Genomic DNA, 14,025 nt, shown 5'->3' with positions numbered 1-14,025 from the left:
TTATTAAAGATTCACATTGATCTAAGAAAAAACTTATCGTCTGATCATCGTTGAATGCATGTATTACTAACAGGTATCTTCTATGCGTAAACTTTGAAACAGGCTGTTTTATAAAATACTGGCTTGAAATACATATAATGGTCCTTCATACGTTAACCACGATGAGTGCTATGAGTCAAAATGATTACCCCTATCTTTTTCTGACTTGTATAATATTGGCTTATACAAGGTATACCCTTCCTCTCTCCCATTGTATGTTATTCAAGGTAAATAAAGAAATAAAAACATAAAGATACATAGAGAAGTGTATTTGATTTACTTACTCTGCGGATAGTAGAGAATTTAGGAAGGGTGGTACTGCTGGTAAACTGGATAGACACAGTGGTGGAGAACCGGTGAGTTGTTTCGGAACGATACATGAACATCGGGTGGCATAGAACTCACGTAGTGGCGGTCGTTTATATTCCTCGTACGCACTAGTACCACCGTCCATGCACTAGGTGCACGCACCGTCATCCGGCGAAAATCTGGACATTATCTTACGCGTATATCCAAGTAGTCGAGAAATCACGACACGATACGTACGGTACGGTACGGTGCTACAAGGCAAGGCACGACACGATACGATACGATACAACACGACACGACAAGACACTACACGGAACAGCACAGCACGATACGACACGACACGGTTAAGAGAGAATTGGTCGCAACATAGGATACGCACTAAAAATGTAACGAATATCGTAAAACTAGAGGCACCACCTCGAGGAGTTAAGATTGTTGGAATATGTGTGTGACGGCGGGGGCTACGGATTAATATGGCCGTCCCTCGTTGACACAATGTTTCGAGTCACACGTAAAAGGCAGCCCGAAGGAAATGCGAAAAACAGGTTGACCGGGATATCGTTGGCAAGAGAGAGGCTTGTTCGCGTACGACGCGCACGCATTTGTTTCACTCGCGACACCATAAACCACCCGCGATTCTCTAGCTATCACTAACTTTCGTGTATCACCCTGTTGTATTCTCCACGCGCTTTCCTATTTTTCTTCTTTCCTTTCTTCTTACCTCCGCTCTTCGACAGGCTATTCGTCCACTCCTCTCTCTGTCACATACGATCCCTTTCAACCCCTTACAGGGCACGTTCCTCGCTCGTCCTCCCTCTCTTCTTTCTCCTCTCTTCTGTTCGTCGTTTTCGTCGAACACTGCGAGAGGGATCCTACGAACACCGCACTCGCGTTTCGAATTATCAACTACTTTCTCGCTATACCGCGTTCTCGTTAGAGAGCACCATGAGAGTCGTGGAAGCATTCGAATAATCACCTTCTTTTCACGCTTTTCGAGGACGTGACGCGGCCTTGCTGTGAACGACGTCAACATCACAACCGTACGCTTTCATGGCGGCCATCTTTTCGGGATACGCGAATCGCGAAACGGGAAACGCACACGCGTGTATACCTCCAACACATGCATACACGTGCCACCGTTCACCTATGTACACGCAATACTCTACTACGTATAACCCAACAACGAGAATCAAGAGCGAGGGAGACACCTGCGCGCACATACACATATACAACTTGACCGTACTAGCCTGGATATTTGGATAGCGAACGGCAATCCAGACACCGAACCGAAGAACAGGGAATGGTTGACGTTTCTTGTTTAACAGGGAATTGTGGCGCTGCTGTCTCTTCTCGTTTGTTATCTTTCTCTTTATTCGTCTCTCACCATAACCTTTATACAATTTCTCGACCAATCACAATCCCATTCTTACTGAACTGATTTCATCGTCTAGGGATTTTCCTACCTCCGAGTCTTTTCTCTTCCAATTTCTTGGACCTGAAACTTCCTTCTATCGCAATTTGCGCGCAATTTTTTAAACTGTCTTCTTTGTTCGCGTAATGATGTGTCTATTCTTTGTTAGTCGTCTAAACATATAGGTACAACATTACTGTATTCAATAACAGAAATAAGATATTTACATCCTCATAAAACTTTTATTCGTATTTAATATAACATTTAACATCAAAAAATTGTGCGCCTGAGGTAGTAGGTATCGATAAGGTTAATAAAAAATTCTTGTTGCAGATATATCTATTTACTTATGTGTAGAATGGTAATTCCAAAATAGTGTTAATCTATAAACAGTATACGTATCAAACTTTCATATAAAATTATATTTCTTCAGTATCAAAATTTGATACAATCTTCAAGTCTAATATTTTTCTTTTGAAACGTATATATACAAAGGAGAACAATCGTTTTCTACCATCTCCTCTAATATAATAACAAGAACAAAATTTTCGACGTTTTAAACGTACGGTAAATGCTTACAAACGGAATGCACTGTTTTTCTCATATATGTGTTTTTCAAAATATTATGTAGCTTTGCGTACATTTCGATATGGCAGTTGATTTTGTGTAATTTTTTTAACATCAAAACGATACCAGTACCTTTATATAATCACTACGATTACAATTTCAATATTTCTTGAACCGCAACAACAATTTTGTTTGCATTAATTCCATATTTATCCAACAACACATTTGGAGGGCCAGAACGTGGTACTTCAGTAACAGCTAGCTTTTTAACTACAACATTTTTTTCCAGAGCAACCGCCGAAAGAACTGCTTCCCCTAGGCCACCTTCCGCATAATGATCTTCAACGGTAACGATTCTACCTCCAACTTCTTTGGCGTTCTTTACAATCAATTGAGCATCAAGTGGTTTAATTGTAAATGGATCGATCACTCGAACATTTACGCCTACTTTAGATAATTCATCAGCAGCTTTAAGTGCTTCGTACAAAGTTACACCAGCTCCAACCACGAGAACTTGATCTTTCGGAGAAGATTTAACCACTTTGCCCTTGCCAACGGCAAAAGGTTCTTCGTTTTCATATATAACTGCCGTGGCAGGACGAGATGTGCGTACGAAACAAATACCCTTTGTATTAGCCGCTAATTCAATGGCACGTTCCGCAGAAACAGCATCGGCTGGGTAAAAGACGGTAGAACCAGGAACTGTACGGAACATAGCTATATCTTCCAGACCCATTTGCGAAGGGCCATCCTCTCCGATCGAAACACCGCAATGAGAACCAACGAAATTGACATTCGTTTGTGAAATAGCGCCCATTCGAATCTGCAAAATCAGAAGTATGAAATAACATATTCGTTTTCTTCTATTCACATTTCCATACTTTACCTGATCAAAGGCACGAGTGAAGAAAGTAGCAAACGCAGATACAAATGCGACTGTTCTGTCTCTGCATGCTGCACCGATTGCTACCCCTACGACATTCTGTTCAGCAATAAACCCTTCGATAAATCTAGTTGGGTCAACTGTCTTGATTTTCTCTGCGTACGTAGAGTTCTTTGTGTCTCCATCCAGAGCAATGACGCGAGGATTGTTCTTTGCCAGCTAAATCAAAAAATGTAGCAATAACATTAACAGGTAACAACAAAATGCATTATACTCGCCTAACTGAAGGAAAAGGATACAAACCTTAGCTAAAGCGGTACCATAAGCCAATCTGGTAGCAACTTGTTCTCCTAATTTGTAATTCGGAGGCGATGATAATTTAATATTACTAAGATCTACGGCTGGAACATCGTTGACTAATGGTTTTTGAGGATGCAATCCTAAAGGACCAGGATTTTTCAACATTCCAGTCAAATGCTGCAATTGAACATCTTATTAATCTCTAAGAGAAATGTAAAATTATTTTTATTATGTAGGAAACGCAATCCTTACTTGAATGACTTCGTTTGCTTTGTTGCCAAGCGGCTTTCCATGCCAACTTTCCTGATCTTCAATATTAGGGAAATATTTGCCCTTAAACGTCTTTGCTAGAATGGCAGTAGGCCGCCCTTTTGTATTTTGTGCTTCATGGAAGGCCTGATAAGTAAAATGTTATTTTAAATTTCTTATATTCGTAAATAATATTTATTTATACGTGAACACGTATTTTTCCTAACAAACCTTGGCCAACTCTTCTACGTCATGACCATCAACCACCAGTGCATTGAAACCAAAAGCTTCAAGTCTTTTGCGATAGACTTCCATATTATGTTGAAGAGATGTTGGTTCACTTTGACCCAGACGGTTAATATCAAAGATAGCACAAAGATTATCCAATTTATAGTAAGAAGCAAAGTGAAGTGCTTCCCATATTGATCCTTCAGCTGCTTCTCCATCGCCAATCAAACAGTATACGCTACATAAACATTAATAAATAATTCATATAATTATTATCATACATTGAAAACATAAGTACAACATTACATTTATTATGTAAAACAATTTAAAACAAACAGTAAAGGTTAATTATTTCAATATCAACATACCGATAATTTGCTTTGTCATAATTTTTTCCTACGTAGGCCATTCCAGCAGAAACTGAAAGACCCTGTCCCAAAGAACCAGTTCCCACATCAACAAAGTTTAGTCTTGGAGTAGGATGTCCTTCCAAGTCACTATCAATTTTTCTTAAATTTAATAATTCACTTGTTGGGAAAAGTCCTGCTTCAGCCCATGCTGTAACCATATAAATATCCATTAGTTACCTCGGAATTTGACGCAATTTCAGAAGGAATAATTAATGCGCATAAATTTCAGATATTTACCTGCATAAAGGATAGGTGCTGCATGACCTTTGCTCAGTACAAATCTGTCACTGCTTGGATCACGTGGAGCCGATACTTTGTAACGCATCGTGTGAAAGAATAAAACGGACATAATCTCTGCCATAGAAGAACATGATGTTGGATGTCTATATAAAGTAAAAAAAATATACAAGATTGGAAAATTTTCATAACGGTATTAATGAAGAATAATTTCGATACACCGAGTTTACAAAGATTATCAGAACGTGTAATTGTAAGTTTCGTAATCATAAACTGTTATCTTCAAAGGTCATACAGGATATCAATCTTGATCGTACGATCGTTGAATATCGGAATGATCATTAAAAACCATAGTTATGTAATACGATTTATATGCAAAAGAGGCACTAATCATTAACTGCATTGCAAAGAATAAATTTCTCTTTCTTCTTCTATTATAATTTTTTTTATACTAAAATTAATTTATCAGCAAAATTTACTTCTTTAAATTACTTTGATTAAATAACGTAAACTACAAAGTAAGAATAATATAAAAATCTTAAATAGATTATTAATTAAGCGTATCGTTTTTTACATATTATGTGTCCTTGTGCTCTTCGTATTTTAATTTTATCTACAATTATGTTATAAACGTTAAAGCACTATCAATCGCTGACTTCGCGTTGATAACGAACATATTTAAATGCAATAAAACGTTAAGATATACCTACAAGGATGCTTTAATTTATAATTATTTAATTTCAATGTAATAAGTTACTAATTATTGCAAAATTCTGTTTTCCTGAAAAATTTTAATGAAAATTTTTGAACATGCCAAGAAGAAAGATCAGCGTGTTGATAGTACAAATCTATCGACGACAACGAGGTTTTAATATAAATATGATACGAGGAAGATATGGTATGTATTTCGATTTCGCCAAAGCGATTGTAATAACTTTGGAGTAACATTTCACTCGTATCATACCCGCTTTTTGATGCCTCAGTTGCTTGAATACATTGTATACGAAGCCTGGTCGCAAGGTCTTGGAGTTTTTCCATGTTCGTATCACGCACCATTTTAAACTATAGAGATTTTCGGAAGTCGTTTCCCACCGAACGTTCGATAGCAACTGAGGGACTGACTGAAGGGACATGGAACACAATAATTCGCAACTCGCGAGTAACTGCGCGCTCCCTACTTTCTTCCAGACCGGCTATAGTAGATTTCAAAATCGACACGTTCACGTTTCATGGATGCGAACTCTTTTGGAACTCGTACTATCGCTACAACTACCATACCGATAGCAAGAATATCTGGTTTACAATAACCATGTTTTATCGGCACCGTTCCCTTAAAAAATTTCAAAAGTACTAATTAATAACGTTTTTCTGGACACCAATGGAGAAAAATTTAATCGCGATTAATTGATAATTGTTAATTAAAATAATAATATAGCGAAGGAAATTTTTGATAATTCCATGAATTTTATTATAAAAGTTACAGGTATCGTGAAAAGACGAATAATAAATAACATATCAAATTCTTAGATTATGTAGCAATCGTTTTTATCATATTTGAGGGTAAACAATTTTATATGGTATGTCCAGCTCTTTCAACATTCTATATGCTCTTGATTCTTCAACGCTATCGTATGTTTATTACGTAACTACTTCATAGCGTGCATTTTGGTATTGTGCACGTGTTGACTATGCGACTGCTCTGCATAAGTCATAAGAAAACATGGTATGATTTCCTGTCTATTTTTATAACTGTCCTTCTAAAAAGTTTGAACATTTTTTTTTTACAAGATACAAAGCGCAATGATGCGACATTTCCCCACCATTCGTCAAGGTATTGTTATTGTTAATTATATAAAGGTACAATTTATGATTAACACGAAACTTAGGTAATTCTAATATGATAGGTTTTAGATATCTATAGATTCTTTTTTCTTTTTTTTTCAAGAAAAAATATACTGAAAAATGTATTTATCCAAAATTAGATTTTTCTGGAAAATTTTTCCAATATTTTATCCCATTTTGATCAATAATCATTGAAAGTGAAAGTTCATAACAATTTTAAAATACAGTCGTATAGATACTATCGTATAGATATAAACTCTATGCATAAACATGAAGTGTAATAATAAAACTACCTTGATCCATGAAACATAATGTAAGAAGATGTAAAAAATTAAATACGATAACTCGGAAGAACGAGACATGTAAAAAAAAAAATTAAGATCATACCACGTAAAAACAATAGAAACTATCGAATAGTAATTAAGTATCGAATATCAAATAGAAAAAAAACCGTGCATATATTGTATAACGTAATTGATTCTAAAGCAAACATCCTCCTTTCATGCCGTTTTCATCGAGATAATCTTCGCGCGTGATTTTACAAGTGTTCAAACTTTATTAGAACTTAAATATAAAGATGATCGAAAGTTAGTAAGAGTGCATCGATCTACGTTGATTTATAAGAAATTTATACAATGAACGATTAATTAATGGTATTGCAATTATAACATAGGATATATCACACATACCCGGATTTACTGGCTTGTGTGGCATTGATCGAATGAATTCTCAACTTTGTCGCAATATCTTTCAATTCTAGAATGGTTTTCGATTCTGGTTTGTGATAGTTTGCCATTTTCTTCGTGTACGATGTAACGGTTTTTTAAAACTGTAATAATCTTTTAAGAAAACGTCGGATAAATGCTGACCACGAAACGTGTTTCCGAGCAACAAGTAGAATTCGCGCAAGCACAATCTAGCTTGAATATAGAGAAGAATTCAAACCCTGGATTCGAGCGCGATTTGCTCCAAGTATATTCTCGTATTGTTCCTAGATGGCACTGTATCGATTTTGATAGTACGTATAACAGTCATCATTTTTTTTTTTTTTTATTATAAAAAAAGATTAGAATAGGTGTATTGTTAATAATTTCTTGTGCTACTTATAAATTTAAAAGAGCATTTTTACATAATTATCTCGAGGTCTTGTTTTCTCAAATAGTTTAACGTGTACGCGGTAAATTGCGTAACTTATATATAATACAAATATGGAAGAGGTACCTTGACAAACTTTCACATACAATATTAATGTAATAACAAATTTATTCGACGTTTAGGAACAGGATCTGTAGTATTATATTTAATCGTATTTAATACTACCAATATCGAAGTATTCATTTATAATCTTATACGTAACTGAGAATAAATTATCCAATTAAAATTAGGGGAATATGTAGAAATTTTATCATTATATTATAAAAAATTCGTCGTCCATAAAAGTTTATGTCCTATGTAGAACCAAATTACAGTTTATAATATAATATACGAGAGTCTACAATGTCTACATATAATTTAATCCTTAATGTAACATTACTTTCAACACATTGTTTCTTTTCTCATATCGTAATGAAAATTACTAATTCGTTATAAAAATTTCAATATTAATTAATGCTTAATATTTATAGCGAATATGTTACTTAAGAATTTAACTTATTTTTACAACATCTCGAAAACGTATGCAATTAAGGAGTGAATTAACTATTTTTAGTGATTGTATTCGTACAAATATGTATATACCTTCATTATCTGTAAGAATAAATTGCTATAATGAACAATTAAACCTTACATTGTGATGAATTTTAGATTTATATCTATATATAAATATCTAAATAATATCATTAAATTATACGTATATACATCTTAATGATACATCCCTTTTAACGAAATTCGCACTTCAATACTCGGAACGATCGTTATTCACCGTATTTAAGATCGTATTTAATTATTAGCGTACTTTGTTCTTCAGTAATATTTTATCCGGTCAGTTCTGTTCTAGTTCTATCATCAAGCTTTTTAATATAATAGCTCTCCAACAGATATTTTTAATTACATCTAAATGTGCAAAATATGCGGTTCCATTGATGCATTACGGCTATAGGGGAGGGAGGTATTCAGATACCATCTGATAGTATAACAATTAACGTGAATGTTACATTCGAATGTCTTTTTTTTTTTTTTTTTTTAGTAACCGCCAAAACTGCAGAAACTTTAAAACCATCAAAATTAAGTATTTCATTTTGCAGTACACTTATGTAAACTTAAAAGTAATTGTATAAGTTTTATATGAGCATATATATACATATATATAAATACACTTTCATATAGTTATACATCATGTGTGTGTGTCACGCTTATATATTTATATATACTTATACATATGCATAACATGCAATTGGTTCCCATATTCCTTTGAACTTCATACATATGCATGTTTACACGTTAATTTAATTACCAATTAATAATTTTATCACACATGTCAAATTTGTTCTATTTACAATAACGTTTCACCTACATCTGGAATGTTAAGCAATTTATATGCGTTTGTTCAAGGTGACGTAAAAACGGTTCTCTTCCACATTTTGGTTTGACCTGAGAATCTCAAATTTGATTAGGATCAAGCTCATGCAATTTTAATTTCCTCTGCATAAATTTCTTTTGTTCTTAATGCACAAACGTTAATCAACTTTGTTTAACTGTATAATCATCATCGAATTTCCTCAAATTTGATACATGACACTCGAAAAATTTATACGGACGATAGTTTGAAAATTATTTACAATGTCACTTATTATTTATAAAACTACTATGCACCAATTTAGTGGAACTATGTATTCCTGAAATTATAATTTCTCCTTATATAAGTTTGTTCATTTTTATGTCAGTAAAAAAGGATGAAATTGCGCAATTTTATTCTATTATTTTGCACCTGTTTATCGTATACCAACTCTACTTTCGTGTTCCCGTATATATTGCTGATACATATACTCTAATACTTTTTCTTCATAAAATTAAAGTAGATGGAATAATGTTATCGATGTTTGTAATGCTCACCAGAAGAAATAATTCAATGCACTGTGTATTAGCGTAAGTTATAAGATTTCCTGTAGTAAAGTAATAACAATTTTTTCTGAATATCTTTGAGCACATCTTAATAATCGTAAATTCTCAGCAGTATATCTGCAAACTTATAACTAACTTTTGATTTTATATGAGTTCTTGTATGATCTCAAACTGTAGCTTCTTAATGAAAGTTTTGAAAAATAATGAAAAGTTAAATACAAAGTATCAAGTGTAGATAATAATTATAATATATATATATATATATCTTAATTAAAAAGAAAGTAAATTTATTAAAATGAACTTATTTTTTAACTATAATTATAGACAAAGATGAGGTTATAATAAATATGCGACCACGCAAAATTTCTAAATGAAAATAAATAATGACTGATGCAGCTTAGTACACATTACTACATAGTAAAAAATTACGTATAGAGGATTTCTTCAGGTATGTACCATCAATTTTTACTTATAATGCCATGCTGTATATCAACAGATCATTATTGATCTTTTGAGGAAAACTACATTTTTTTTTTTTTTTTTTTTTTATAGAATATAACGTTATTTCTATAAAGAATTGAATTGGTAAGCATCAAAATTAAAGAAATTTTTTTTTTGTAAATCGGCTCAGTAAGAAGTGACTAAAAGAACATGATAACAGTGTGCAATAGATGTCAGGTACATTTTGGAATTGATGTTATACTCAGTGCTAAAGCTTTAAAGTCAGCATAAGTATACTGAATGATTGTTTATTATTTCCATGTGTAATGTTAATATCACATACAAGTACACTTTAAAGCTTCTAAAGAGAGGTCCTGTAACTGAGCGTTTGATCGCTGTGCTTTATCAACACATTCCAAACATATCCTAACATCCATATTGCTAATATTTATCTGTGGTAACGTAAAAAAATGCTATATGTACATAACGGACAATCCTCAGTGCAAAGACTGAATTACAATCAAAAGACTGCTTGATACATTTAAAATATTTTACACTGCTTTTTCCAGCTTTCCTCATGCCATAGAAATTGTAACATTAATTCCTAGATTTCCATTATCGGCAAATAATTGCGCGATGGAGGTGTCAAATACAAGGCAGTCTGAATTTAAAATTGCAGATGAAACACCTTCGTGAATAGAACGCGGCATAGCTTCCCATGTCAGGCGCCTTTTATGCCCGTTCAATTCTAGTCTGTTGAACATAAGCATTTACGTATTATCATTACGTGTTCCAATTGGCAATCGTTATTTTAACTTCTGTCTACGCTATAATACGTATATACCTGTAAGCAAAGTTTTCTGCTTGTTTTCTTGAACCAATCAATTGAACAATTGCAAAAAATTGTTGATGTCCATCATACTTTTCTTGTTTTTCAAGCACTAGCATAAAATGATGACCAAAACAAGACTGCATCATTACCCAATCCACTGCACCAGGAAGATTAATATCTGTTGCTAAAAAAACAATGTCCTCCCCTGTAACGGAAGTGATTTAGACATTTCTGTAATAAAAGGAAACAGAAATGCGTGTCTTATCTAATAAAATTACCTTGAAGAGTTGTAATGCTTTTGTGACTCATAACAAGATGTGGCATTACTTGCTCGAGAGATCCTTGCCACTTACAAGAAGCTCCTGGACAAGGACAACTGTATGGACGGAATTCACATGCATCTTCGTGATCTGCCTTCTCAGTATGCACTAGCGACACTGTGCATCCACTTGTTGAATATTTGCAAGGAAACATCACGTTACCTGCCACTTTTTCCATTGCCAGATTGCGGATATTACCTGCATTACAGATCCATAAAGAATTTCTCATCAAAACAATATTAAGAACTACTTATATTTGTACAAGTTCCAGTTTATTGCTATCTACATACCTAATGGACCTCTACAGGTAGGACAGCAGTTAAGTTTTGGCCTGCAATTACTACAAACAAGATGTCCACTCTGGCATTGTAGGATTGGTGGAAGAACATAATCAAAGCAAACTGGACATTCAAATAGGCTTGCTAGGTCAGTTGAGCTGCTCAGAGATGATACAGTAGATGCGGAGGAGCTTGCAACACTCCTCCCTCTCTTCCCAGTACTAATACTTAATTGGGACATCTTTTTCTTTTATTCTATGTATCAAATAAGAACACTCAGCCTTTTAGTTGGCAAAAAAATCCATTTATTTTGAAGATGTCTAATAAATGCGACGCATTTTGGAATGAGCCATCCACCTCATATCTGCAAATTATTAGAATTTCAGAGATATTACAGAGCGTTATATTTATAAATAAAAAAATTTTATGATCTTATTAATTACGAAAATTCATTCAATTCTGCAACTAGTATCTTCGTATAAAGTGAAAATTATTATAATATATTGAAATATATATTTAACACACAAATAATTATCTTGCAATGTGTATAATCTGGTTGTTGTCAGTGTTATTATACTTTATCTCTATGCAAAATAATGAACTTTTTGTTATGTATATCATTCTACATAGTGCGGTATTCATGATAATATTAATTATTAAACTTTATAATTAATTCAGTTAATACATTATTTACAGTTATGTAAGGATAAAATGAACCTTACAGAATATATCTGGCTTCTATACTTTTATCACTTATACGATATACTATATTCTACCTTTCAAGTAAAAAAAAAAAAAAAGAGAAAGAAAGAAAACAATGTGTTATAAGGCATTACGTATATTGATGTTTATTTGACATTGAAATGATGCAATAAAAATTTTGGTCAGTGCAATCCTTTTATTACTTTTACTCAATCAATTTTTACTTAAGTAATGTTATGAAATTTATTGTCAAAAAATACTAGGATCATATATGCACAACTCATAATATTGTCATGTTACATGAATATATATTTAATCGAAACATTTACAATTTCTTTTAAAACATTTTCATTTACCTATTTAATTTTATGCAAAAGCAAGATAATTCAACATACGTTTTACATACGTACAGTTCGCGTTTTTTGCATCAATTAATTCAAAGAAAAAGCTAAACTTCTTATCGACATTTTTATAGAAGAAACGCTGTTTATAATTATGAATCAATAAAGCAGAATAAGTAACGAGGATAATGTTGCATCGATCGCAAGACCATTTATCGCGTTTGCGTCGATTATCGTTGTCTTTTCGGTATACCGTCACAGGAAAAAGCTTGACAAGCTTTTCTCGAGCAACTTAAGAAATTTTCAAGTGGTATCTTGTTCGCGGATTGTTTAATCCGAAAAGTAGCGATCAGGGGAAAATTTTGCGGAATAGTATTGTGAAGAGAGTCGCAAATCACGATTCACGACGAATCAGCGATCAACAAATAAACAATGCGCAAGAAATAAGAAAGCGGATGATTCTCTCGCGGAAAATTCTACGTAAGAAATACGATAAAGCATATGAATTTGTAATTTTATGGGAAATATATGTTTAAACTTACCGAAATAACAAATATATTAGTACGTCACTCGATGCATACACTGGCTTTTCGCGTGGTTGAAATCAGAAAATAGTGAGTTAAAAGTGTGAAAGAGGGAAAGAGAAGGCACTTGAGAATGATGACAACGGAGATATGAACGTAGATGAAAAGGTCGAGAATAACGACAAAGGGTGACACGACAATAGACAAATGTTTTTACGAGAACAACAACAGGAGATTTCATGCGACTTGGCTTTGAAAATGTTGCACGAAATGCTCCCGATACTTCTCGGTACATCGGATGAGGAATAAACGCGAACGCGATGAGATCGACTGTATAAGAGGCTACATCGCGAATTCTCTTGGCCAAACAGGCAACATTAATAGTAACGTGACTTTGGTTAGTTTTCGCTGAGGCATAGTAGCAACTTGCTCCTTTTCGAACTTCCGACACTTCAAGCTCGTTCCGTACAATAAGACGCACAGAGCAAGATGATGACACTGCAGCTGTCTGTCCGACTGTACGTCCGTCCGTTTACACCCATGCAACGCATGCAACTGCCATTAACGAGTATTAAGCCGCGTTTTTAATGTACACTTTTGTTCATGCCGTAACATTCACTTTCAAAAATAATAAATAGCAATATTTCGTTTTTCTTTTTTATAGAAATATTTTATACAAAATACTACATATGTGACAAAGTATTTCTAACATTTGTATCACGTTATATTATATTTTCATATTTTCCCCCTATTAATTTTTTTTTTAGAAATAAAGCACTATAGGATTACACGATCGGAAAACTTGTTCAAATTAATCGATGATTCATATCTTAAGTATCACTATTAATTTTATTTCTCTCGGATATATATTTATTTATATTTATTACGATTATGCAATCTTCTTATATATATATATATATATATATATATATATATATATATATTATATAGGGATATATAGGGGTATATATATATATATAGAGAGAGAGAGAGAGAAAATAATGTTGATGATACTAATTATAGTAATATAAAGCTATAATAATAACCTACAA

General features: G+C 33.3%; 3 protein-coding genes across 12 annotated transcripts in view; all 3 read right to left on the bottom strand.

The window, feature by feature from the left end:
* LOC122576853 overlaps positions 1-1,843 on the bottom strand; it is a 60,979-nt gene extending 59,136 nt beyond the window's left edge. For 5 of the 9 annotated variants that reach the window (XM_043747705.1, XM_043747750.1, XM_043747773.1 and 2 more), the window contains exon 1: positions 324-1,843. Coding sequence is in view for 2 of the 9 variants with exons in the window: in XM_043747697.1 (XP_043603632.1) it covers positions 324-425 (102 nt within the window). In the remaining 7 variants the exon portion in view is untranslated. The remainder of the gene's footprint in view (positions 1-323) is intronic. The other 4 variants (XM_043747724.1, XM_043747774.1, XM_043747715.1 and 1 more) reach the window with 2 other exon arrangements.
* A 138-nt stretch (positions 1,844-1,981) lies between these two features.
* On the bottom strand, positions 1,982-7,387 carry LOC122576914 (transketolase). Of its 2 annotated transcripts, none has more exons than XM_043747829.1 (8): positions 7,165-7,387; positions 4,634-4,779; positions 4,355-4,544; positions 3,990-4,224; positions 3,762-3,905; positions 3,513-3,686; positions 3,213-3,428; positions 1,982-3,149 (listed from the first exon to the last, which is right to left on the bottom strand). In XM_043747829.1, exons 1-8 carry the CDS (start codon positions 7,269-7,271, stop codon positions 2,478-2,480), a joined length of 1,884 nt encoding a protein of 627 aa, XP_043603764.1. In that variant the 5' UTR covers positions 7,272-7,387; the 3' UTR covers positions 1,982-2,477. The 2 variants fall into 2 exon arrangements, with proteins under 2 accessions (XP_043603764.1, XP_043603774.1); XM_043747839.1 differs by lacking the exon at positions 7,165-7,387 and adding an exon at positions 5,598-5,756.
* A 2,665-nt stretch (positions 7,388-10,052) lies between these two features.
* On the bottom strand, positions 10,053-13,558 carry LOC122576951 (E3 ubiquitin-protein ligase SIAH1-like). The gene is made up of 5 exons (XM_043747896.1): positions 12,992-13,558; positions 11,419-11,770; positions 11,087-11,326; positions 10,821-11,013; positions 10,053-10,729 (listed from the first exon to the last, which is right to left on the bottom strand). The coding sequence occupies exons 2-5, from the start codon at positions 11,645-11,647 to the stop codon at positions 10,552-10,554; spliced, it is 840 nt and encodes a 279-aa protein (XP_043603831.1). The 5' UTR covers positions 11,648-11,770; positions 12,992-13,558; the 3' UTR covers positions 10,053-10,551.
* Between the last annotated feature and the right edge of the window lie 467 nt (positions 13,559-14,025).

Source organism: Bombus pyrosoma, linkage group LG2, assembly GCF_014825855.1.
Source record: "Bombus pyrosoma isolate SC7728 linkage group LG2, ASM1482585v1, whole genome shotgun sequence".
Classification (NCBI taxonomy): Eukaryota; Metazoa; Arthropoda; class Insecta; order Hymenoptera; family Apidae; genus Bombus; species Bombus pyrosoma.
Note: the sequence above shows the minus strand (reverse complement) of the source record. Positions and strands in the feature narration are given on the sequence as shown.